The 26754-nt window shown below is 36.7% G+C and overlaps 1 protein-coding gene across 2 annotated transcripts in view; it reads left to right on the top strand.

Annotated features, from left to right (window-relative positions):
• The window catches only part of LOC150083876 (valine--tRNA ligase-like), a 180018-nt gene that overhangs the window by 15629 nt on the left and 137635 nt on the right, over nucleotides 1–26754 (top strand). For both annotated transcript variants that reach the window (XM_090374919.1, XM_090374918.1), the window contains exons 3-7: nucleotides 4102–4217; nucleotides 7561–7679; nucleotides 11745–11909; nucleotides 15624–15705; nucleotides 17087–17206. In XM_090374919.1, coding sequence (XP_090231045.1) covers nucleotides 4102–4217; nucleotides 7561–7679; nucleotides 11745–11909; nucleotides 15624–15705; nucleotides 17087–17206 — 602 coding nt within the window. The remainder of the gene's footprint in view (nucleotides 1–4101; nucleotides 4218–7560; nucleotides 7680–11744; nucleotides 11910–15623; nucleotides 15706–17086; nucleotides 17207–26754) is intronic.

Raw genomic sequence — 26754 nt, 5'->3', positions numbered from 1 at the left:
GTACACTTTGGTTTTGTGTCTATAAACTTATAGACCCAAAACCAAAGAAATTAATTTTTTCTGCTGTGGTTTGTTATAGTTTCTTTACTACTTATTCTGCAGCAGCTAGGAAGAACTCACCTATCAGTCCTGTTCTGGTAGCATCATTGAAGTTACCAGAACAGGACTGATAGGTGAGGCAGAGGTGGGACAACTGCTTCAGGGCACTACTTGTAAAAGCATAGAGTGCTTTTTGTTTAATTACAAATAGTATATATGTAAAGGGCTTTCCATATTGATTTGGCCTTATAAAAAATATATGTAAGAGAAGTCTTATTCCTGTCTCTTCCTCAGCTATTAAAACATGTAAGATCAAGATCAGTAAGTGGGTGTTACCATACTACATTGCTTTTCCAAAGTAATAACCAATATCAAACTTTAATGTTTATACTTATTAATTATAGTTTAAAAAAAGTTATTGACTAGATTTCTACTCAGCATTCATTTGGCAAAGCGCCAGTCAATATGTACAAAATATAGTAATACAGTACTAAAATATATTTTGTACAAAAATAAGACTCCTTTTTTATTATTATTTTTTTTGGCTGATGCTATATAAGCTTGCTTTCTTGCATCATATGCCTCTACTAATGCTAATAACATGAAAGATGTGCTGCATTCCACTCATATCTTCTGGAGGATGAAGGTCAATTGAAAAAAAACTTTATGAGAAAAATGTGAAGACTAAGATGAATGTATCTTTGAATTTATTTTTTTTTTGTTATTAAATATGATTGAAAATGTTATGTAACATATAGTTTTTTATAGTTGTTTTTTTTTTTTTGTTGGCTGATGCTGCATAAGCTCATACATTTGCTTTCTTGCATCACATGCCACTATTACTACTACTACATAAAAGAACTTATATGAAGAAATCTTTGTATGATTTTTAATTTTTATTATTACTTTAATAAATCTGTTCTCATACTGCTTCCTGTTTTCTTCATTTTCACTTTTGGTGGTCCTTTTTAAACTACTGGTGTCTGGTGACTATAATTGTACCACCATTGACATCCATAACAGGCCGACTAATGTGTAAGGTATGAAGATAATTGATATCAGCAATGTCTGAAAATGGATGAATACATTTAAATATGAGTTTTTAGTTCTCATCCGTTGGTAAGCAACGGATGAGAACTAAAAACTGATGGAAAATGAGATTCTTACGCATAGGCAAATTATTTGTTGAAGTACTGATTAAGTCATCAAATGCAGACATGATGTCATTCAGACATAAGTGATGCTGAATTTGAATATGGGGAGTACAATGTATACAGTAAGGACAGACAAGACAGGAGAGGTGAAGGGGTTATGCTCTTAGTTTAGGATATTAAATCTAAGGCAGTGCATCCAGTTTTTTTTTTTTTTTAATGAAAACCCCAAACACGAAAGGTATCAAAACCTATAGTACTTAGTATCGTGCATGGGTTGAAGGAGAAGTATGGGGGAGGGGGGGTGCCGGAAACTTTGCTCTAGAGACTAAACATGGGTTTCACCACTTCAAGCCTCCAATAAGCAAAGTTGATTGGGTGACAACTACAATATTGAGTCAGTTTAATATAAGCACTGGGAAGACAAAATTGAGAGTAGGTGTGAGTTATAGGCTTAATGACTGTGATGAGTATACCAAACAGCTATACAGGGAAATAGTGTGTGATTGACCAACCCACAAATTCCAGTTGACACCTGGAAAATTAAAATCCCGTATTATGAGACATCGTCTGGTGTTAGTTTGGTTTTGCTGCCAAGGGTTTGGTCGTTATCCAAGAGTTGCTTTGCACATGTGATGGCAAGTTCTACTGGGATGGAGGTGAAAAGTGACACTGTGTTTGGCGGTCTTGCCTACTAGGGGAGAAAGGAGCCCCGAAACAAACTTTGCTGATTCATAACTTGGTGAGCCACAACAGGAGACAGTGGGTCTTAACGGTGTACCTTCTTTGTGAACCTTCGGTAGTCCGTAGAATTGTGGAATCTGGCAGCCGGAGGCACGGAGGCAATTACATGTTGATTCTGTTATTTTCTTCTGTTTAAACCAACTGTTGACGAGAATGTTCACTTTCAACTCCCATCGTTCCAAGGCTTTGATGGGAGGAACGGTTAAGGGTTGGTAAACAGAAGTGTCCTGGAAGAGCAGCAAGGCTTTTGTCTCGTAATCTGTGTGATTCGTTACGACTGTTTGATGTCCTTTATCTGCCGGTAGGATGACGAAGGTAATGACTCAACCATGAGCGCCTTTATCCCATACTACTCAAACCTATCACAACAGGTTTCTAGGGTCTTAAAATCACATGGGATAAAATGTGTACAACTCCCAAGAAGAAAGTTACGACCCCTCATCTCTAAAGTGAAAACACCGGTCCCCACCTTACTACAAAGTGGATAGGTCTACCGCATCTCTTGCCGTGACTCCACTAGTTGCTACAATGGGGAAACTGGGAGATGGCTCGAAAAACACCTTTCCGAACACGAAAGATCAATCCGCTTAGCGGTTGTGGAGCACTCAGCTATTGCCAAACACGTTTGGGCAACCCACCACGACATTGACCCACACTGCAATGTCATGATTGTGGATAGGTCTCGCCACTATCGACGATGCGCCTGGTTGGAGTCATTGAACATCACATGCTCCAATACCTCGGTCAACAGAAGCAGTGGATGTCGGGTCCACCCTATCATCGAAACAACAATTCTGACTAATGACAAACGCTAGCAATGTCCACATGCATCACAGCCACAGGCTTCAACATCCAACAATTAATCATGCACTTCACGTACATGATTGGCAGTACACAGCCTCATGTTCCATTCTTAACTGTCAGTTTAACTGAGGAAGGTTGACAAAACAGCCGATTTATTTCCTTTATTAAACTTATCATAACTTGTTCTGTCTCCGTTTTGCTCTGTACCACAGTAATTTGATATTAATAATGAATCCAGAGCACACAGGCCTCTTTAATCATAAGTAACTACCAGTTTGTAAATTTGTCATTTCAGAGATTGTATCATCACACAGCTGATTTACTTCCCCCCCCACCACACATACGCAAAAACTTTAGCACTAACACTAAGGGAAGTTGTCCAGAACTTGAAAAAAATATACTTTCATTGTAACGAAATTTCAGTTAATATGGTATTCATTGTAGCAGGATTTTACTGTATTTAGAAAACAGATAACAAAAAACTCAGCTCCTCAAGTTTCAAATGTGTGAACTAAGAACATTCCTTTTTTTTTGCACATATTATTTTCTGCATATCCATATTATCCATTCATTACTCCAAATGATCACACAACAGTAAGAATAGTATCCACTGCTTCAGCTACAATGTTATTTGTTATTGTTATTTGGTTTTTTTTAGGAGCATTAGCAGCTAAGGCCATATTGCTCCGGGATATGCGGTGGCCATTCCCTGACCTTTCCGCATCCTCCGTATTTGGTGGTGACGGGCTCGAACTCCGGTCTAATCAAGAAGCGTGTGCTACGCACTGCTGCTCCTTCCCACCTGGCTACGGAGGCGCCTCAGCTACAATGTACAGCATATGAATAGCCTATGTGATATATGCAAAAAAAAAAAATAATAATAATTAAAATGATAATAATAATGATGATAAGTGCTGAAATGGTCAGACTTAAGGAAATTTTTGGATGGCCCAACCAATATTTCTAAAAGAGGCAAATGTGAGATTTAGTGAAAATTCCTCCACTGGGAATTGAGTATTTCAGGTAGATGGATGGATGGACCAGCAGATATGGGAATACAAAAGGTGCTTTATGCATATATGCTAATGCACCTAAAAAATACACTACTAATACATATACAGCCTAATCTATGTAATGAAAACATACAGTATCTGATTCTGAATATCAAAGAGAAACATAACAGAGAAGCACTGACTCCTTACCTCACTGTCTAGTGGACACTGCTCTTACTTTTCACAAACTGTTGTATGACCTCTTTTTTTTTTTTTCCTTCATGGGTAATATTTATTCAAATTTTTTTGTTCTTTTTAGATAAAATATGTGATATTTATAGACAAAAACATGTCTTGTATTGCAATTCTAGATGTAACAGGACCTTTTCCAAATGTGTATAATGCGAGCAGGGTAGAAGATGGATGGTTTGAGTGGTGGCAGAAGGAAGGCTTCTTCAAACCAGAATATGTGACTTCATATGAAAAGGTAATTTAATAATATACATAGTATGAAATAAAAAATATTTTTCATGTAATGTTGTTATTTCTTATCTGAAATGTTACATTTTGAGTCTATTATTTGGTTAGTAGCATATTAGTTTTTACTTTATGTTAATTCCAAGTATTGTAGTTTGTTGAAATATTCATAGTACTAAGTACTGTGAATATTTCAACTGCCATTTTATATTTCAACCACAAATTCCTTAAATGCTGATCTCCATGTAATTCCCCAATGGGGCAAAGAAAACTTATGCTAACTTCAATCTTTATAAAAACTCAGTTCTATCTTATTCTCACAAAAAAGAGTATTGTTCCTGTGCTCATCTTTGATAGCACTCAGATTTTTACACAAGATCACTTATCTCTATTAGGGATTACCCTGACTTCTAATCTTTCTTGGCATAATCATGTTACAAATATTGCTTCCTCTGCATCAAAAAACTCTCAGCATTACTTTTCTTCTAAATAGTTACATACTCCACAAATTCAAAACAGTAATAGTAATAGAGGCATGTGATGCAAGAAAGCAGGCGTATGAGCTTATATAGCATCAGCCAAAAAAAAAAAAAAATCACACAAACATTCCCTCTAAACATTTGTCCAGTTCCTCCTTGAATTTTATTTAAGCTATCAACTTCCACAATGACAGGTGGAAATTTGTTCCAGAAATTAACCACCCACTGGCTAAGAGAAAATTTCTGCACATCTATTCTACAACTGTCTTTGCTCAATTTGAATTTATGCCACCTTAGGTTCGTAATCTGAGTGGAAGAATCCCATCAGAATTCAGCATGCTCATCCCATTCAAGGGCTTATACACCTCAATCAGATCACCTCACAGGTGCCTAGTCTCCAGCCGCTGCAATTTGCAGAACTTAAGCCACTCTTGGTAAGAGGAACCCTTCATTCCCCTCACCAGTCTTGTTGCCCTTCTCTGTACACACGCAAGCAAATCTACATCCTTCCTAAAATGAGGCCTCCAGACTTGTACGCAGTACTCAAGGCATGGCCTGACCCATTGCCTTATACAAAAGGATAATCCTTTTCCCTCTAGCAAAATTCCTGTATATCATTGACAAAACCCCATGATCTAATCTTGCAGCCTGACTGCATTGCTCAGAAAACTTCATATCTGACTGCACAATTACTCCCAGGTCTTTTTCATTTTCTACCATCCTAAGCGTAGTATCACACAGTTGGTATGTTCCTCTGGGGCATGTTCAACCCATATGCATTACTTTGCATTCGTCAATGTTAAACTTGGGTTTCCACTTCTCAGCCCATCTGTCCAAATTTTCTAGATCCTGTTGCAGTAGCACACTGCCATTACTGTCATTAACAACCCTGCCAACCTTTGTATCATCTGAAACTTCGACACTAAGCCTGATATACCTTCATCAATATCATTGATAAATATACCCTGTTACCGAATATTGTTCCCACATCCTGGGTGGTATCTCCCAAATCTCTCTGAAGCTCCAAGGTTGTGTTCAAAGAAGGGCTGATTAATTCATGGACATCCAGTTTCTCCCATGTGCCTTGGCTATAGATACTTCCACAGGCACCAGTCTTCTGAATTTTCATCTGTAATTCCTCTTCTCCCTCCCTTCCAAACCCATCTGAACACATCTCAATGAGAAAACATCCATTCACTGTCCACTTCAAATTCATGGAACTAATTTTTCTTTTTCCTTGTTTATCCCATCTATTTCTGTTCTTTGAAACAACTTTCCTTCACTCCTACTTCCCAAAAATTATAATCTATGGAAATTCAAATCTATGGCAACAATCTATGTATGTTCTCTCTTCTTGATCTTCAGCCCAGATGATACTGAATGCTATAGGTTCCTAATACATGATCTAGCCAAGGAGGATGCCTTTGTGTGTGCTAGGGTGTCAAGAAATTAGGCACCACTAATTTCCATATGCTGATAAAAATACGTTTTATCAGCGTTTTGTTGGGCATTTTGAGAGCTTGAGGAGTAGGGTAAATGCCCTCGAAGAAATTAATATGAGGGCCCACAAGCTTTCAGCTGCCCAGCTGAATGACAGAGCTCACTCCTGTGCATCAGACAACACAGAGGAACTCTCCAAGGCAGAGTGTGCTGGGAATATACTATGCAAGAAGGATAGGTAGAACAGGACCAGGGTATGTCTGCCAGAGGCAAAAGTTGATGTTGTAGAGCTGGACAGGCATTTGGGATGAATGGAGGGGGTGAAATGGGAGGGGTTTTTTTTTTTTTTTTTTGCTGATGCTGCATAAAGCTTGCTTTCTTGCATTGTATGCTTCTACTAATGCTAATACTGTTCATGTTTCTTTTTTTTTTTCATGAAAATAAATCAATCCATGTAAAAAAAATTTTTGGATATGTGAACTCCCAGCACAGATCCAGGAAAAAACTTACTCTCAAAACGGTTAACATGCCCATTCTATATTTCTCTTATACCTCCATTCCTGACTAGATGTTCCTGCAGTACATCATTTAATCATAGATTCTATAATTTTCGCTGCCACAGAAGTTAAACTTATAAGCTGTAATTACCCATCTTACTTATGGAACCATCTTAGTAAATTGGATAGATATTTGCACATTTTCGGTCTGTTGGGACTTCACCTGACTCCAAGCATACATCCATTATAAAAGAACATAATCTTTATTGTTGACATATTTAACCCCGGGGGCTAACATCTGTTGAGTATGGGCTTGGCACACCCAGGGTCTCGAGTTGGATATCATCATTCTTCTCTTTTTTGGTGATTCCCTTCTACTTTTGACTCTCTCTCTCTCTCTCTCTCTCTCTCTCTCTCTCTCTCTCTCTCTCTCTCAGTAGTCAAAGAACAATTAAGTAGTACTTTTCGAAGATAGAATAACATGAGAAGTTTTTTGGGAGTGAAGTGGTAACTTGGGAACTTTTTTTTTTCCTGGTGCAGCCTAAGCCTCTGGCTTCCTTGTGCCATATGGCTATTAATAATAATAAAATATTCAAAAAGGCCTATGCTATTTCTCTTGACCCTCTCTTCCAAAGTCTTTCATTTGCTGCCTTGGCATCTCATGATTATGCTTCTTTCTTTGACTCTCATTAAGTTATTCTAACATACTATAGCTTACAAAAGTATTATTTTGCACTTTATTCACATCATTTCTTATAGTTAAAAATTATATTTTTAGGTTATATAGTAGTTTCCTTTATTGTTTGCCATAATTGATTTTGATGTAACAAAATCATCAAAGGCAAAACTACTAGGTGTTTCTAAAATTTATTGATCAATTTTAAGATGTGTGTGTTTGTGTATTTTTAAAAATTTTCCTTTAACAAAATATTTTTAGCTCCATGACGAAGACAAGAGTTCTACTTTTTGCATGGTTCTTCCACCCCCAAATATTACTGGAACCCTTCATTTAGGACATGCTCTTACTGTGGCTATTCAAGATTCAATTGTTCGATGGTATGCATTAAATTAATTTGTTTTTTAATCTTTATGATTTTTAAACTCTCTTGGAATCAGCTTAAAAAGGAAAAATATTTATCATTTTCATTCTCCCACAATTTACAACTTTATTTTTTCCAATTCTCTGATAAATGTAAATAAGAGGAACAAGTTGCATCTGGTACTGCTGTAAAGACCCACTCATCATGTGAAGAATCTCATATTTTCTTTACTAGTGGAAGTATTCATGCAATTTTCTTGAACTAATAGTCTTTGAACAGTATTCTCTCAAATTAGAACTTTGTATTATATATATATATATACTGCTTCTGAAGAATTAAGGACTAGAAAATCACAGACATTCTGGAAATACCAGAACAGATGTTACTCTAATATAAAGTTCAAAATTTAACAGAAAGATTGAGGTTTTATGTGCCAAATTAATAAGGAATAATTTCAACTTAAAATTAGCAGTATATAAAAAAACCACAAATGTGGATTGAATTGAGTTCCCAGTTAATGCCTATTAGCATAGAAACAAGAATTGTAAAGCCAATGATGATTCTACAGTTCCTCTCTCTCTCTCTCTCTAAAGTATTGTTTTATACGAGTGCTTGAAAACTGGCCAAGGGATTAATTACAGCTTGGAATTTAGAAATGTCTTTAGAGAGAGAGAGAGATCCTTGATTAAAATGATTGTTCTGTTTATAAATAATAAGTTAATATTTATGATATGAAATTAATATCTGATTCTTCAAATATGTTAAAGTAACTATTTTTTTTGCTATATTAAAAAATGCTTTATTTTTTATAAGTATTTCCTTTTCATATTTAGAGCAAATATTACCTAAATATAGCAAAGTTCTCATTATCCTGGTTTGTTTTGTTTAAGTTGTCCCTGATTTAAACTTTAAAACTTATTTTTGTCTTAGTTTTGGCTATCAGCATCAGGTCACTCTATCTGAGCCTGACTGTAATTTTGTTGGAGGATGGCAAATGCGATTTCTGCTTTTTTGTTTAAGTATATTCCCTTTGACTAGATTTGAGCAGTGTTTTATATAATTTTTATTAAGGTCAAAAGTCTAGGCCATCAGTATATATTCTATAGACAGACCTTTTTACCTTTTATATTTGTATTTTGTGGGCAGATTGTCTTCCAAGTGTATTTACAGGTCTTCCAGTGTCTCTGTACTTATTATCTTAGTCATGCAGATGTTTGCATCAAGGGGGAGATGAACCTCGTTATGTGACCCTTGGCAATTAAGGGACATATGGAGCTTAAGGGCTGTAAACAGACTATTGAATCTGTGTGCCATCTTTGACTTTGGTAGCCTAGTGAGGTTGGAAAAACAATACACTTCTTTTAGGAATTTTGTTGCTAGTGCAAGAACTGTAACCTAACCTTCGAATAATTTGAGTTATTAATCAAATGAAATAGGTAGTTTATTTTATTATTTACCTATTATTATTTTTATTCTTATTTTTATTTATTTATTATTTTTTTTTTTTTTGGCTGGTGCAGCAAAAGCCTAGGGCTCCCTCCCATGTATCGTATGGCTAATACTAATAATTCCATGATAAGCATGACATTGTTTACCGTATCTTGTCCCTTTATGTCTTAAGACTGATAGGCATGATCTCAAGGTAGTGCGCATTATAGCCTTAGTAGCTAATGCGCCAATAAAATCAAAACCAATCTCAAGGTAGTCTCACATGAATCTCAGATGAATTTAATTATTCTGGTGACCTAAATATAATAGTTTAGTTTTTGGTAGTCTCACATGTACTGTGCTATGACATCGACCTGTTCCATGAATTCTAAAGAGCTTCTCCAATTTATTCTAATATTTGTGAGATGATGTGCATGCACATACCACACAAAATAGAGAAAAGATGTTTGGTTAGTAACTAATTTGTTCTAGAGTCCCCTAACATACATAAATTCTTTATGTAACTGTAGTAGCAATCTGTAACAAGAACTCTGACACTGCCTTCAGTTAACAGAAGAGGAAAATAAGCAGCAATTATATTTGGAATTCTGTGTGTGTGTGTGTGTGTGTGTGTGTGTGTGTGTGTGTGTGTGTGTGTGTGTGTGTGTGTGTGTGTGTGTGTGTGTGAGAGAGAGAGAGAGAGAGAGAGAGAGAGAGAGAGAGAGAGAGAGAGAGAGAGAGCGAGTTCATAACTACCTCAGAACTCACTGCCAGTATGTAAATTGACTTAATTAGATACAGAGTTGAAGCAATACAAGTCAGCTCATCCCCTTCTTCTATTTTTATCAAATGCTATTTATTTTTACTTTTTTATATTTACTGCATATTTATTTCTTCAGTGTTTATTCATCAAATAGTACAGTTATAGATACACTATAAATATCAATTAAATAAATTATCATTTTAGATATGTCAACATCCAGCATCATCTGGATCCTTCATCGATGGGAAATGAACTATTAAATTACTTTAAACTACAGTAATTTAAACACACAGCATCCACCAAACCAGGCCTTTCATCTGTATGGGATTACAGATAATATACAGAATTTCAGTTTTTCGGATTGGAAAACTGAAACACAGTACCTCTCATGTTTAGAATACCTGCTGTTATGAAGAAATTGCACAAAACCAGATTTTTTATATCCTGTGCTCTTTATGAGATTCATGTTGTAGAGAGTGTGCAAGAGAGCCAAAAATTTCCTCATCTTCCTTTAACTTGTGGAGTGTCAGGCATCAATAGGGTGTTATCTGAACTACCAGCGAGGATATTCAAAAACTCTTAAAACTGAATAAGCAGTTTACATTGCCATTATATGAATAGTAAAATTTCAATCTCTTCTACTCTACATAGGCACTTCAGTAAGATGTATAGTATTAAAACTTTTAACATTTTTTATTTCATAGTGCAGCACTTTTTCATAGCATTTTATCAACTTTAGTGACTGTATTTCTTTTGTGTTTAACAGCCAGTTGGATTTAGCAGAAAGGCTTTATTCCCATCCCACCCATAGTCCTGGTTGCATTTCTAGTCATTTTCTCACTTATCCATGCTTTTAACCAGGATTTTTGCTATTGGACTGAAGACTTTGCTACTTATTAGGAGCAATCTGGATTTGAATCCTGTTGGAGACCAGAGAAATTCTTAAGGGCCTGTTTAGTAGAGACTAAACAGGCCCTTTTTTTTCCCCTTGAGTTATTTGTTTTTTTTTGCCTGCATAGCATGCAGATTGGCTGAGGAAACATGCAAGTGTGGATATAATGCATAGCAAACTAAAGAAACTGATACACTATAACCAAAATGGTTGATTAGTCAAAAAAAAAACCCAACAACTTTAGGTCTTCCACCTTCTCATGATCTGTTGGAGTGCATGCATAAGCACCGAGTAAATAATTCTTAGAGATTACATGAAGTGGGCACCAACACGAGATATATACATTTGTCTCTGAAGTGATATTAACACTTTATTCTACTGCCTTTGTTCTTCACCTGCTATCTGTATATTTATTTGTTCTGTTGTATAATTAATTAATGGATACAGATAACACAGGACCTCAAAATGCCTGGAATTTTGATTGGTATTTATATTTTTTTTCTGGAATTTTTTAATGTTATAGAATCCTGCCTCACGTTCAGTAAATATATCGCTTATCATTCTGCAATGTAAGATAGTTTTAACCATCTTATAAAAGTATTGTTATTGATTTATCACAGGGTTAATGTTTAATTTTAATTAAAGATCCTCTAATGACTGTAAATGTCAAATAAATTATCATTCCAACTGTTTCAAAATCTGATCTACTTGGATCCCTTTATCACTGGAAATTAGCCATTAAATTACATTAATAGAACATATATATATATATATGGCAATCATAATTTTAGTTAATAGCAGTTTTTATATCGTTTGGTTTATAACATTGGAGAATAAATTTAATTTCCCTTCATTTTCAGAACATAAAATTTAATGTTTATTTCTTTCCTTTATAATTATATAAATTCATTTATAATATTACAGTTGTGCTTGTTTCTGGAAATGGATTGAAAAAAAACAGAAAAAAACCCCCTCCTAATAAATTTGATAATTTTTAGGAATCGAATGAAAGGAAAGAAAGTTTTGTGGGTGCCTGGCTTTGATCATGCAGGAATTGCTACACAAGTAATAATAGAGAAACATCTGTGGAATGAAAGAAAAATGACAAAGTATGAGCTTGGGCGGGAAAGATTTTTGCAGGAAGTGGAAAAATGGAAGGAGGAGTAAGTATTAAATAAATTTTAATTGCTAAAAATGACCTTCCTTTGCATTAGTTAAACTAGTTTATTTTGGAAAATTTAACTGGGCGGGAAAGATTTTTGCAGGAAGTCGAAAAATGGAAGGAGGAGTAAGTATTAAATAAATTTTAATTGCTAAAAATGACCTTCCTTTGCATTAGTTAAACTAGTTTATTTTGGAAAATTTAACTGAAGAGTAAAGTTAAATTTAACAGTTCAATACAATTCTGGTTTATAGTGGGTGACTACAAACCAGTCAGTCTGATTTTAATGCAAGACAAATTATGGAAGCAGTGATTAAGAATGCAATATAGAGTCATCTAGATAGGAATGGTTTTCTCAAGGGAATGCAGTGTGATTTTGTAAAGGAAAAATCTTAACTGACCATGATAAATTATCATGGCAGTGTCATGATAATTTATCAGTTAAAGCAGATTCAGATCCTTGCACTACATTAACATTAAATGTAGTGGGGATGTCTTATAACGTACTATGACTACATGATATGATCTGTGTTGCCGACTGGGCTAGCCGGGCGGGTAAAGTGCCTGCGTGGCAATCCAAAGGTAGCGGGTTCGAATCCCCCCTCGGGCTTGGATATCTCGATGGTGCTGCACTATCCAGTTGGATCTCATGGCCATGATACACGAAGGAAGCAGGAAAAAACTGGTTCCTTCGTGTATTGCTCACATCAAACGATAAAAAAAAAAAAATTCTGTGTTAAAGAATTAGAACACAGATAATATTTGTGCACTAATGCTGATAGTTAATAAATGTAATGAATTTGAATTAAAATCAACAAATGGTTTCTTAATAGGAATGTCAAAAACATTGTGTTGTTGTAATATATTGGATGCTGAATTTGAGTATTTTAAATGTGAAGTGTGATTGTGTTTACCATATTCAAGTTCAGAGGCTTACTTTGTATTTTGAAATTGCAGTATCATAATGAGTTTCAACTTGTTGTAATGTGTTCAATGACTTATCTAGACATGTAATGCACGAAAGATCCATTTATGTGGTCCTCCATGACAGTATAGTGGTTTCACCATTTGTTGCTTGTTTGGAGAGGTCTGAGTTCGATTCCATCTCTGACTGGAGGAATTTCTAAAGTCCTCCTCAATTGAGGTTGTAGTTAGCTGATCTCAGTTTTTTTCCCATGAGTTATTCCAGGTTTTTCAGCTGCACATGTAGATCAGTCTGTGAACATACGCTTATACAGGCATAATACACAATAGTGCAATATGGTTTAAGTCCTAATGTGCCTAAAATCCAATAGTAAATAGAGGGGTACCTGTTTATCTACAGTCAGTCTGAATTAGCTTATGTTGAATAAAAGGTGTTTTATGCTTTGTTGCCTTTTAAAATAAGTAATTTTGCTGAGCAGCAAATTTGCATCACATTCTGTTCAAATTCTGTTCAAAAGGAAAAGTACAACAGTAACTCATGAAATGTTAAAAACAGCTTTTGGAGAAGATACTACATGTTCAAAGATTTTTCAGTGGTTTGTAAAGTTTAAAGAGGGCCATTTGTCCCTTCGCTCTGCCACACCTCATTATCAAAAACTAGTGATTCAATCAATTATGTTCGTGATCTGATCAGGAGTGATCAACATTTGACTATCCATAAAGTTGACAGTGATGTTGGTATTTCTTATGGAACGCATCAATCAATTTCAATACAAGAATCAGTTTTAATACAAGATATGGAAATGCAATTCATTTCAGCCAAGTTTGTGCCTCACATCCTCCCTGATGATCACAGAGAATAATGAGTTCTTATACATCGGTAGTTTTGTCAGTGTGCTGCCACCAAACTACACTTTGTGTTGTATTGTGGGTGTATTGCTTATGACCTGGAAAAAAAGGCTCTCAACAGAAGACTCAGTCTTCCTCCAAGGTTCAAAAGAGCCAGACAATCTCAATTCTCAAATTGCTTATCATATTTTTTCACTCATGGGGCATTGTTTGTTATTAATTTGTCCCATATGGGAATACCACAAAACTGTTTTATAGTGATTGCACTATAAAATAGGTGAATTGGTGAAAAGTAGGGAATTGGTGTTTGCATCATGATAATGCCCTTACACACTTGGCACTTTTCATTCAGAACTTTCTCGAAAAGCACTCCATCGCTGTTATCCCCATCTTCCATATTCACCAGATTTATCCTGTTCCCCCCCAAAGCTTAATCCATCTTGAAAAGCAGCAGATTTGTTCCAACTAAGGAAATCATTCTGAATGCAACACAGGAACTGTTATTGCAGATGCATTGGAATTAGCATATACAGTGTCATGAAGGCTACTTTGAAGGAGATCCTTCCTACTGACTGGTTCCCTTCTTTGTTTCCAAAATATTAATTCAGTCCCCCCCCCAAAAAAAAACTTTTTGATTACACCTCATACAGTGCGTATAGGAAAGAAACATGAGAGAAGAGGAGGAGGCATAATGTTTTTAATTATGAAACATATTAATCACATTATCAATTTACCCCTTTGTGGTAGTTTTGCACCGCATTACTGTTGAAGATTTTTATATATCTAAAATACAAATTCTAATAAATTATTAGATTGTTATGCTTTTCTTTTTGTAATCTATAGAATCTCATTCATAAAATCAGTCAGTGACGTCAATCAGTTGACATCATCAATCTATCCCTTGAACTCTATGGTAGTTCTGCACCATGTTAGTGTTGATAAGTTCATATATCTAAAATACAAATTCTAATAAATTCCTCACGTAAATACAGGGGATCCTCATTATCCAAGGATTATTGGTTACAGAAAATTACACTTAAATGAATCCACTTAAAACGGGGACCAATTTTCGTAATGTTTATTATTTAAATGAAACTAAATTCAACAAGGCATAATATTTTAAGAGTTTAAGATTCTATATCTATATAATATTGGTGTAGATACACCATAGACAACTCTTAAAGAAAAACTATGATAGTAGTGTGAAAAGCATCATTTCATCTGTATCTCATGTTGTGCTCATCCTTCACAAGAGTTGCCCATGAGTTAACTATCTATGTGGGCGCCACCACCCAGACGGCACTGTTTCAAAGCTAATTGGCTTTTCATCGGTGGATGAGCACGTACCCTGGTATCGCAAGTGAAGTGTTCCTTATTCGAGGTAGTGCAATACGTTGGCAACTCGTGAAGGATGAGTAGATATGGTGTATGTACACCGATATTAAATAGTAATGTTTATTATGTACAAGTACATAGCGCAATATGAAATATGGATGAAGGAACTGAAAAATGAGAAAATTATTTCATTAGACATTTTTTATTATAATATGTTAAACAATGTAAGGTTAAGTAAAGTTTATTGAAGTTACATTATTTTTCAGTTGTATGAAAAAAGAATGAACGCAGAGTTGTTTTCATGTTTTTTTTTTTTTGGTCGTATTTTTTCAGATAAAATTGTGTTGTAGCATTTAGTTATGTGTTTAACTTTGCGCTTAACATTTGTTGCATGATCATGAAGAAGATAGTTCTCACAAAAAATATTCAAGCACTTGATCAATTTTCTCCGGGGAAAAAGCTTTAATTCTTTAATTTCAAATCCTCGTAACTGCGGGGACTCGGATACTGGGGACACCCTGTACTGAGACCAGAATGCTATGTCACGTAAGGATACTTCATCTGTAACATGCTCCTTAAAGATTTTTTGTTTTGCATCTCTTTGCAGCAAAATCGAAAAAATATTTGAACAGCTCAAGAGATTAGGAGCATCCTTGGACTTTTCCAGATCTGCATTTACTATGGATAATGTAGGTATATTATTATTGTATCGTATCTTTAGTAATTCTCATTTTTGTGAGAGCCCAAAAGAAAAGTTTATTGATTACTTAGTAATGAGATAATGATCAGTATATCTCATTTAGCTTAAGTTGTATGCTTGTTTTAAATGTCAGATTGATGAGTGATAAACTATTAAATTATTTACATTTCAATCTACCTATAAATAAAGATAACTAGACTTGGGAAACAGTTGATTTCTATCTACACATTTATCACTGTTTAATCCTTCCACTGTTGGAACAACCACCAGTGGAAGGATTAATAACAATAAGATACATTGTTTGTGCGTTGCTTTTTAATAATCACTGTATGATATATAATCTCTATTACTGGGCTGCATTGGGCCAATGTGCAACATTTCAGTAAAGAAGTAGGGTACTATTTCAATACAGGCTTTGAAATATAAGTGAGGCATGCCAAATGCTTAGCACATCCTATTTATATGGCATAAGGTTGGCTGGCATGTTTCCCATAGAAATAATAGGCAAAAGCCTTCATTAATTGGTGCCTCCATAGTCAGGTGGGCAGGAGCAACAGTGTATAGCACATGCTTCTTGATTAGACCGGGGTTCGAGCCCGTCACCACCAAATACGGAGGATGTGGAAAGGTCAGGGAATGACCACCGCATATCCCCAGAGCAATATGGCCTTAGTTGCTAATGCTCCTAGAAACCAAATAACAAACAAACAAACCTTCATTAATTCCTCTGAATAAATTTTTTTCCTGTTGATAGGCTCTTTCCTGTCAGGAGACAAGTTCTTCACTTAATTGATTCAGTACTCCAACATAGATATCCTTATTTTCAGAATACCTCCAGTACTGCAGTGTAATTGTGTGTGTGTGTGTGTGTGTGTGTGTGTGTGTGTGTGTGTGTGTGTGTGTGTGTGTGTGTGTGTGTGTGTGTGTGTGTGTGTCCCATACAGGACATTCTCTGGCAATCTTGTAATGTTACTGTTTCTCTTTTTATAAGTTAATTATTTTTGTTTCTGTATTTTTAATACCTGACTCATAATGTAAATAAAATTTATGCATTTTGTCATCTGTTGTTAAACCTTTCTGGCTATATAGCCATAAAGATTTAAGTTTTAAGTGGTTACCAGTTAATAGTCACATAATTCTCTGGTAAAAAAAAAAATTTAAATATCTTGATGATTAATGTAGTAGTATTTTTAACAATGGACAAATTTATTTAAACCTAAAAGATCACATTTCCAACTTTTAAAGATATTTGTAATCATATCTGGTATTTTTCTTTTCTTTTATTTTTTTTCTGGCCAGTAACATTATTTGTATCTTATATTAATGATATGTCTATTATTATTATTATTTTATTGTTAATTCATTTTCAGAATATGTCAGAAGCTGTTATCGAAACATTTGTAAAGTTATTTGAAGATGGTCTTATCTATCGCCAAGAACGGCTAGTGAACTGGTGCTCACATTTAAAATCAGCACTATCTGATATTGAGGTGTGTTTCATTATTTTATTTATTATTTATATATTTCATATTCAGTACCTCTTTCTCTCTGGTCCCTTTCTCTTTGGTTTCTCCTCCAAGGCAGAGAAGTTGAAGTTTGCAGTGGGCTAGAAATATACATTCTGATTTTGTTGTATTTTTGCAAAAACCGGAAATTGTAGGAAAATAATGCACATTTTACACGTGTATACATGCACTCAAAAGAAACCTTAACCTTTTTTTTCATCAGATATTTGTTTTATCATGCATTGAAAAGGAGGAATAAAAACAGACACAGAATAACTGACAAGAACAGTCACAGTTATCGATCTGTCCATTTCAGTTTTTCGCTGTCGATCTATGTCCCCCCTTAATTATTATTAAGGAGGGGGGACATAGAACTTAATATTAGTGCTATATTGAATTTAAAGGATTAGTTTTACTTTTGGTTTCAAAAGTGGGTGACTCATCAGTTTTTGAAATTTTTTCTATCTTTACCTAACTATAGACAAATTTTTAATTTTTTTGAGTGGTGATCGAAGTGATTTTAAGAGTTTTGTAGAGTAATTGTGCGTGAGAACATTACATACCATGCTACCATTTTTATAACAGTTTTAGCTGCCACTACTGCCAAGGTAATAACTGATAGGCATGTCCTCAGATAAAGCATACTTCCAGTTTTGTATTTTATTTCTGAGCAGTAGGACTACTAATAGGGAACCCATTATTAACAGAAACAACAGAAATCTTCATGGCTCAACTGGAAGTCCATTCTATATTGGGGAGGGGGGGGGGACATCCTCCCTAGTTTATGGTTAAGGTATAGTAGTATTATATTATATTGATGTATATATATATATATGTTAATGATATTCTGGTGATGTGGAAGAATGGCCCCAGTACCCTGGAAGAGTTCTGCAATTATCTCACTGCCCTAATGTCTTTAAGTTAGAACTAGAACAGAATAATCAACTTCCCCTCCATCCATCGAAATTTTCTCCAGTGATTTTTTAAAGGCTACTGTATACAGTAAGTCCACTGATGCAAACTCTGACATCATAGTAATACAAGGGGCATTCATTAAATGGTCTACCTTCCTATGAAGGAAATGAGATAGAGGCAAAAATTTCTTTTTCATTTTTCAATGGAACTCCCCTGAACTTCAATACACTTGTTCCATTTTGTTGGCAATGAGATAATACCACACAAATAAAATTCTTTATCCTGTCCATCAAAGAATGCAGAAACAGCAGACTTCAGTTCATTATTATCAGCAAAGTGACATTCACATGTTTTTCTTGAAGTGTTGAAACAGGAAATAGACACTGGGGCTCAGATTCTAACTGTAAGGTGGATGGGTAAGTTCTGTAAAATCACAGTCTCTCAAAGTAGCAGCAACAGCATGTGACCTGTGCACTGGTGTGTTGTCCTGAAGAAGCAGCATACTTTGGAAAGTTTTTCATGACGTTTTTCCTTTATGGCATCCCTTAGGTTGTACAGTAGGGAAACATATATGATTCCCTAGTGACTGTCTGCTTGTGTTACAAGTAGTGAATGTACAAAATTCCCTCAGCATCCCAAAAAATGGTAGCCATAATCTTGCCAGCTGAAGGTTGTGTCCAAAATTTTTTGCATGGGGGAGAACCCTTGTGCTTTGCATTGATTCTTTCTTGGTCTCAGGATCCCAGTGATGAACCCATGTTTCATCACCCGTGACAATTCTGGAGATGAAAGTTTCAGGATCCCTTCCATAAAGCTCTGAATTGCTTCTGCACAGGGATCAGAAATCTGGGGACTCACATTGCACTGACCTTAGTCATCCCCAAATGTTCTTGGAGGATGACTATAACTGTTCCCTCAGATATGTCACATTCCCTATAGATTTGGGACACCATTAAACGGCTGTCATTCAGCACAATGGTTTCCACAACTTGGCACATTTCTGGAGTGGTCGCTGTCATGGGCCTTCCTGGATGTGGATCATCTTCAATGGACTTTCTACCCACTTGAATTGTTTTGACCAGAATTTCACCTGGTACTCTGGAGGTGCACCGTTCCCATACACAGCCACCATCCTTTCATGAATGGCCTTTGGTCCATTTCCTTCTTTGGTGAGAAACTTGATGACTGAACGATGCTCCAATTTCAGCAAAAACAGAAAATCAAGTCCATAATTTGATACAGATGTCTTCCTTCTTTCTGTTACTGCAGCACAACCTAAAAACATAGTGGGATCACAAATTAGTAGGTTTCAAATTAGTATATTTTGAAATTGCAGTATCATAATGAGTTTCAACTTGTTGCAATGTGTTCAATGACTTTTCTAGACATGTAATGCATGAGATATGTAGGTTTGTGAATCATTGAATCGTGAGAAATTGTGAATCAATGAAATATAACTATGGGAAGTACCTTAGATAGATAATTTATTGAATGTCCCTTGTAGTAATAGCCATACAGTGCAAGGAAGCCAGAGGCTTTTGCTGCCCTGGCCGAGGGAAAAAAAAAAACCATGAGTAGATGAGAAAATACAAATTATTTGTTTCCCTCCTAACATAGGTAACTATCTAGTTGAACTTTGAATTTATTCAAACTGTCAGCCTGAACTACCCATGAAGACCTGTTTCAGCGGTCAACGACTCGCTGGCTAAAGAAAACTGCCTACAATTTAGTCTAAACCTCTTTCCCTGTAGTGTGTTTTGTTATTTTCTAACAGTGAAATAGAAAATTCTCTGTTATTTTCTAACAGTGAAATAGAAGGGAGTCTGCTGACGAGGCTACTAGAGACGGTCGTGTTCCAAGCCGCTAAGTGGATTTTTCTTATTTATTGATTTGAAATTATTGTTTTTCTAAAACTTTTGATTTAAATTTAGTAGTATAACATTATTTTGTGATTTTCTGATTAACTTGGTGTATTTATTCTTTACTCGGCCTTGTAATTGCATAAAAGTATCGGTAAAGGTTTCCACGTGTTTCAACTCCGCTAGCGTTCGTAATTTTCCCGCCATTGTGATACGATAGTTGTATGCCGTACTAGATAGCGTTAGTTGAACTTCGTTAGCAGTTAAATTGTACGTTTAAATAAATACATATAACGACTTAGATTACAAACGTAATATAATTAATTATATTTAACATAATTAATAACATAACATAATTAATTATAATTAATTAATAAATTAATAGAATCATGACTCAGACCAGAGCAGCAAAGCAAAAGGCTCAAGCTAATGGAAGCGCTGTGGCTCAGAGCAGAACTGAGGGGGGCAGTTGTCCTCTGACTCACAGCCTTATAAAATGCACTGTTTGCTTGATGTTTGCAGAGCAATCGGGTACGGGACATGATACTGCCAAGGGGGGTGTCTTTGTGTGTGCGCGATGCAAGGAGTGTATCGATATCAGGCAACAACTCGGCGTTCTTGTGGGCCTATATGAGAGCTTGAAGGACAGGGTGGATGCCCTCGAAGAAACTAAATTGAGGGGCCCATCAAGCTCTCAGCTGCCCACATCAACGCCAGAGCTTGCACTTGGGCATCGCGTGACACAGAGACAACCCCCAAGGCAGAATGCGCTGGTCCCGAAGGAACTAGTAGTTGTTGGTGACTCTATTGTCAGGGAAACGGGGAACATGCTTTGTAAAAAAGATAGGTGGAACAGGACCAGGGTATGTCTGCCAGGGGCAAAGGTTGATGACGTTGTAGAGCGAATATCATCTTTTAAGGGCACAAAAGGTGATATAGTTGTACACGTTGGCACTAATAATATTAAGAGTAGGAGACCGGCAGAATTACTTAACAAGTACAGGTCACTGTTGAACAAAAGCCGAGAATTAGGGTCGAATTTGAAAGTGTCTGCAATTCTGCCCAGACACGATAGGAGGGAGTATATGATGAGAGCCTTGTCGATCAATTCGGCCCTGGAAAGATTGTGCAAGGCTCAAGGGGTAGAATTTTTTTCAGCCTGGACTGTACTTGTTAACAGGAGAGATTGCTTCTACAGGGATGGGATACACTTAAATAGAAAGGGTGCAAGAATATTTGCTGATGCTATCGAGGCAGTGTTAGGTGGGTCGGAAAACTGCTAGCTTGGGGGGAGACAAAGACCAATAGATTGACAGTAGCCACTGGCAGAGGTGAAAGAGATTCTTGCACTGCTTCTATTAGAATGAGCAGAAGCCTGAAAAACAAGATGCATGGTATTTCAGAGACTGCTGGGAGCCATTGCGGTACAAATAAACACATGGGTTGTGTTAGGGTAGCTAAGAATAGAAACAGGTGCAGGTATACTTGCGTGTACACCAATGCTAGGAGTTTAGTAAATAAATTTGATGAATTTGAGGTATTGCTCAAAACATCAAAGGCAGATATTGTTGGGATATCAGAGACGTGGTGTCACACAGATATAAGGGATGCAGAACTGCAATTTGGGGAGTACAATGTCTACAGAAAGGATAGACAGGATAGGAAGGGGGGAGGGGTTATGCTATTAGTTAAGAAACACATAAAAACCAAGGAAGTGAAGCCAGTCGACATCGCTGGACAGTGCAGTGTTGAGTCAGTTTGGTGTGACATAAGCATTGGGAGATCAAAATTGAGAGTAGGAGTGTGCTATAGGCCTAATGACTCTGATGAGTATAATAAGGAACTGTACAGGGAAATAGAGTGGGCCAGTAAATCAGAGAGTCTTATAATGGGAGATTTTAATTTCCCAGATATTGACTGGAATTTGGGGGCTGGTTACTCACACACTAGCAGGGCTTTTGTGGATTTATTGGATGATTGTTTTCTACATCAGCATGTTCAGGAGGCAACTAGAGGGAGTAATACTCTTGATTTGATTATCAGCAGTGATTCTTCATGCATTAAGAATCTGCAGATAAATGAACCACTAGGTGGCAGTGATCACAGTGTGCTGAAGTGGGATTTACTGAAAGAGGTAACTACCATTAGGGGTAAAGGGAAGGGTTATTGCTTCCGTAAAGGCGACTACGATGGACTGAGACAGTATTTAAATTCTATACAGTGGGACCAACTATACAGTGACATGGGGGAGAACCCTTGTGCTTTGCATTGATTCTTTCTTGGTCTCAGGATCCCAGTGATGAACCCATGTTTCATCACCCGTGACAATTCTGGAGATGAAAGTTTCAGGATCCCTTCCATAAATCGATCTGTCCATTTCAGTTTTTCGCTGTCGATCTATGTCCCCCCTTAATTATTATTAAGGAGGGGGGACATAGAACTTAATATTAGTGCTATATTGAATTTAAAGGATTAGTTTTACTTTTGGTTTCAAAAGTGGGTGACTCATCAGTTTTTGAAATTTTTTCTATCTTTACCTAACTATAGACAAATTTTTAATTTTTTTGAGTGGTGATCGAAGTGATTTTAAGAGTTTTGTAGAGTAATTGTGCGTGAGAACATTACATACCATGCTACCATTTTTATAACAGTTTTAGCTGCCACTACTGCCAAGGTAATAACTGATAGGCATGTCCTCAGATAAAGCATACTTCCAGTTTTGTATTTTATTTCTGAGCAGTAGGACTACTAATAGGGAACCCATTATTAACAGAAACAACAGAAATCTTCATGGCTCAACTGGAAGTCCATTCTATATTGGGGAGGGGGGGGGACATCCTCCCTAGTTTATGGTTAAGGTATAGTAGTATTATATTATATTGATGTATATATATATATATGTTAATGATATTCTGGTGATGTGGAAGAATGGCCCCAGTACCCTGGAAGAGTTCTGCAATTATCTCACTGCCCTAATGTCTTTAAGTTAGAACTAGAACAGAATAATCAACTTCCCCTCCATCCATCGAAATTTTCTCCAGTGATTTTTTAAAGGCTACTGTATACAGTAAGTCCACTGATGCAAACTCTGACATCATAGTAATACAAGGGGCATTCATTAAATGGTCTACCTTCCTATGAAGGAAATGAGATAGAGGCAAAAATTTCTTTTTCATTTTTCAATGGAACTCCCCTGAACTTCAATACACTTGTTCCATTTTGTTGGCAATGAGATAATACCACACAAATAAAATTCTTTATCCTGTCCATCAAAGAATGCAGAAACAGCAGACTTCAGTTCATTATTATCAGCAAAGTGACATTCACATGTTTTTCTTGAAGTGTTGAAACAGGAAATAGACACTGGGGCTCAGATTCTAACTGTAAGGTGGATGGGTAAGTTCTGTAAAATCACAGTCTCTCAAAGTAGCAGCAACAGCATGTGACCTGTGCACTGGTGTGTTGTCCTGAAGAAGCAGCATACTTTGGAAAGTTTTTCATGACGTTTTTCCTTTATGGCATCCCTTAGGTTGTACAGTAGGGAAACATATATGATTCCCTAGTGACTGTCTGCTTGTGTTACAAGTAGTGAATGTACAAAATTCCCTCAGCATCCCAAAAAATGGTAGCCATAATCTTGCCAGCTGAAGGTTGTGTCCAAAATTTTTTGCATGGGGGAGAACCCTTGTGCTTTGCATTGATTCTTTCTTGGTCTCAGGATCCCAGTGATGAACCCATGTTTCATCACCCGTGACAATTCTGGAGATGAAAGTTTCAGGATCCCTTCCATAAAGCTCTGAATTGCTTCTGCACAGGGATCAGAAATCTGGGGACTCACATTGCACTGACCTTAGTCATCCCCAAATGTTCTTGGAGGATGACTATAACTGTTCCCTCAGATATGTCACATTCCCTATAGATTTGGGACACCATTAAACGGCTGTCATTCAGCACAATGGTTTCCACAACTTGGCACATTTCTGGAGTGGTCGCTGTCATGGGCCTTCCTGGATGTGGATCATCTTCAATGGACTTTCTACCCACTTGAATTGTTTTGACCAGAATTTCACCTGGTACTCTGGAGGTGCACCGTTCCCATACACAGCCACCATCCTTTCATGAATGGCCTTTGGTCCATTTCCTTCTTTGGTGAGAAACTTGATGACTGAACGATGCTCCAATTTCAGCAAAAACAGAAAATCAAGTCCATAATTTGATACAGATGTCTTCCTTCTTTCTGTTACTGCAGCACAACCTAAAAACATAGTGGGATCACAAATTAGTAGGTTTCAAATTAGTATATTTTGAAATTGCAGTATCATAATGAGTTTCAACTTGTTGCAATGTGTTCAATGACTTTTCTAGACATGTAATGCATGAGATATGTAGGTTTGTGAATCATTGAATCGTGAGAAATTGTGAATCAATGAAATATAACTATGGGAAGTACCTTAGATAGATAATTTATTGAATGTCCCTTGTAGTAATAGCCATACAGTGCAAGGAAGCCAGAGGCTTTTGCTGCCCTGGCCGAGGGAAAAAAAAAAACCATGAGTAGATGAGAAAATACAAATTATTTGTTTCCCTCCTAACATAGGTAACTATCTAGTTGAACTTTGAATTTATTCAAACTGTCAGCCTGAACTACCCATGAAGACCTGTTTCAGCGGTCAACGACTCGCTGGCTAAAGAAAACTGCCTACAATTTAGTCTAAACCTCTTTCCCTGTAGTGTGTTTTGTTATTTTCTAACAGTGAAATAGAAAATTCTCTGTTATTTTCTAACAGTGAAATAGAAGGGAGTCTGCTGACGAGGCTACTAGAGACGGTCGTGTTCCAAGCCGCTAAGTGGATTTTTCTTATTTATTGATTTGAAATTATTGTTTTTCTAAAACTTTTGATTTAAATTTAGTAGTATAACATTATTTTGTGATTTTCTGATTAACTTGGTGTATTTATTCTTTACTCGGCCTTGTAATTGCATAAAAGTATCGGTAAAGGTTTCCACGTGTTTCAACTCCGCTAGCGTTCGTAATTTTCCCGCCATTGTGATACGATAGTTGTATGCCGTACTAGATAGCGTTAGTTGAACTTCGTTAGCAGTTAAATTGTACGTTTAAATAAATACATATAACGACTTAGATTACAAACGTAATATAATTAATTATATTTAACATAATTAATAACATAACATAATTAATTATAATTAATTAATAAATTAATAGAATCATGACTCAGACCAGAGCAGCAAAGCAAAAGGCTCAAGCTAATGGAAGCGCTGTGGCTCAGAGCAGAACTGAGGGGGGCAGTTGTCCTCTGACTCACAGCCTTATAAAATGCACTGTTTGCTTGATGTTTGCAGAGCAATCGGGTACGGGACATGATACTGCCAAGGGGGGTGTCTTTGTGTGTGCGCGATGCAAGGAGTGTATCGATATCAGGCAACAACTCGGCGTTCTTGTGGGCCTATATGAGAGCTTGAAGGACAGGGTGGATGCCCTCGAAGAAACTAAATTGAGGGGCCCATCAAGCTCTCAGCTGCCCACATCAACGCCAGAGCTTGCACTTGGGCATCGCGTGACACAGAGACAACCCCCAAGGCAGAATGCGCTGGTCCCGAAGGAACTAGTAGTTGTTGGTGACTCTATTGTCAGGGAAACGGGGAACATGCTTTGTAAAAAAGATAGGTGGAACAGGACCAGGGTATGTCTGCCAGGGGCAAAGGTTGATGACGTTGTAGAGCGAATATCATCTTTTAAGGGCACAAAAGGTGATATAGTTGTACACGTTGGCACTAATAATATTAAGAGTAGGAGACCGGCAGAATTACTTAACAAGTACAGGTCACTGTTGAACAAAAGCCGAGAATTAGGGTCGAATTTGAAAGTGTCTGCAATTCTGCCCAGACACGATAGGAGGGAGTATATGATGAGAGCCTTGTCGATCAATTCGGCCCTGGAAAGATTGTGCAAGGCTCAAGGGGTAGAATTTTTTTCAGCCTGGACTGTACTTGTTAACAGGAGAGATTGCTTCTACAGGGATGGGATACACTTAAATAGAAAGGGTGCAAGAATATTTGCTGATGCTATCGAGGCAGTGTTAGGTGGGTCGGAAAACTGCTAGCTTGGGGGGAGACAAAGACCAATAGATTGACAGTAGCCACTGGCAGAGGTGAAAGAGATTCTTGCACTGCTTCTATTAGAATGAGCAGAAGCCTGAAAAACAAGATGCATGGTATTTCAGAGACTGCTGGGAGCCATTGCGGTACAAATAAACACATGGGTTGTGTTAGGGTAGCTAAGAATAGAAACAGGTGCAGGTATACTTGCGTGTACACCAATGCTAGGAGTTTAGTAAATAAATTTGATGAATTTGAGGTATTGCTCAAAACATCAAAGGCAGATATTGTTGGGATATCAGAGACGTGGTGTCACACAGATATAAGGGATGCAGAACTGCAATTTGGGGAGTACAATGTCTACAGAAAGGATAGACAGGATAGGAAGGGGGGAGGGGTTATGCTATTAGTTAAGAAACACATAAAAACCAAGGAAGTGAAGCCAGTCGACATCGCTGGACAGTGCAGTGTTGAGTCAGTTTGGTGTGACATAAGCATTGGGAGATCAAAATTGAGAGTAGGAGTGTGCTATAGGCCTAATGACTCTGATGAGTATAATAAGGAACTGTACAGGGAAATAGAGTGGGCCAGTAAATCAGAGAGTCTTATAATGGGAGATTTTAATTTCCCAGATATTGACTG

The sequence above is a fragment of the Mastigoproctus giganteus genome, chromosome 6 (genome assembly GCF_048544385.1).
Source record: "Mastigoproctus giganteus isolate SK-2022 chromosome 6, ASM4854438v1, whole genome shotgun sequence".
NCBI classification, from domain to species: domain Eukaryota; kingdom Metazoa; phylum Arthropoda; class Arachnida; order Uropygi; family Thelyphonidae; genus Mastigoproctus; species Mastigoproctus giganteus.
The sequence above is the reverse complement of the archived record's forward strand: the minus strand, read 5'-3'. Positions and strand labels throughout refer to the sequence as shown.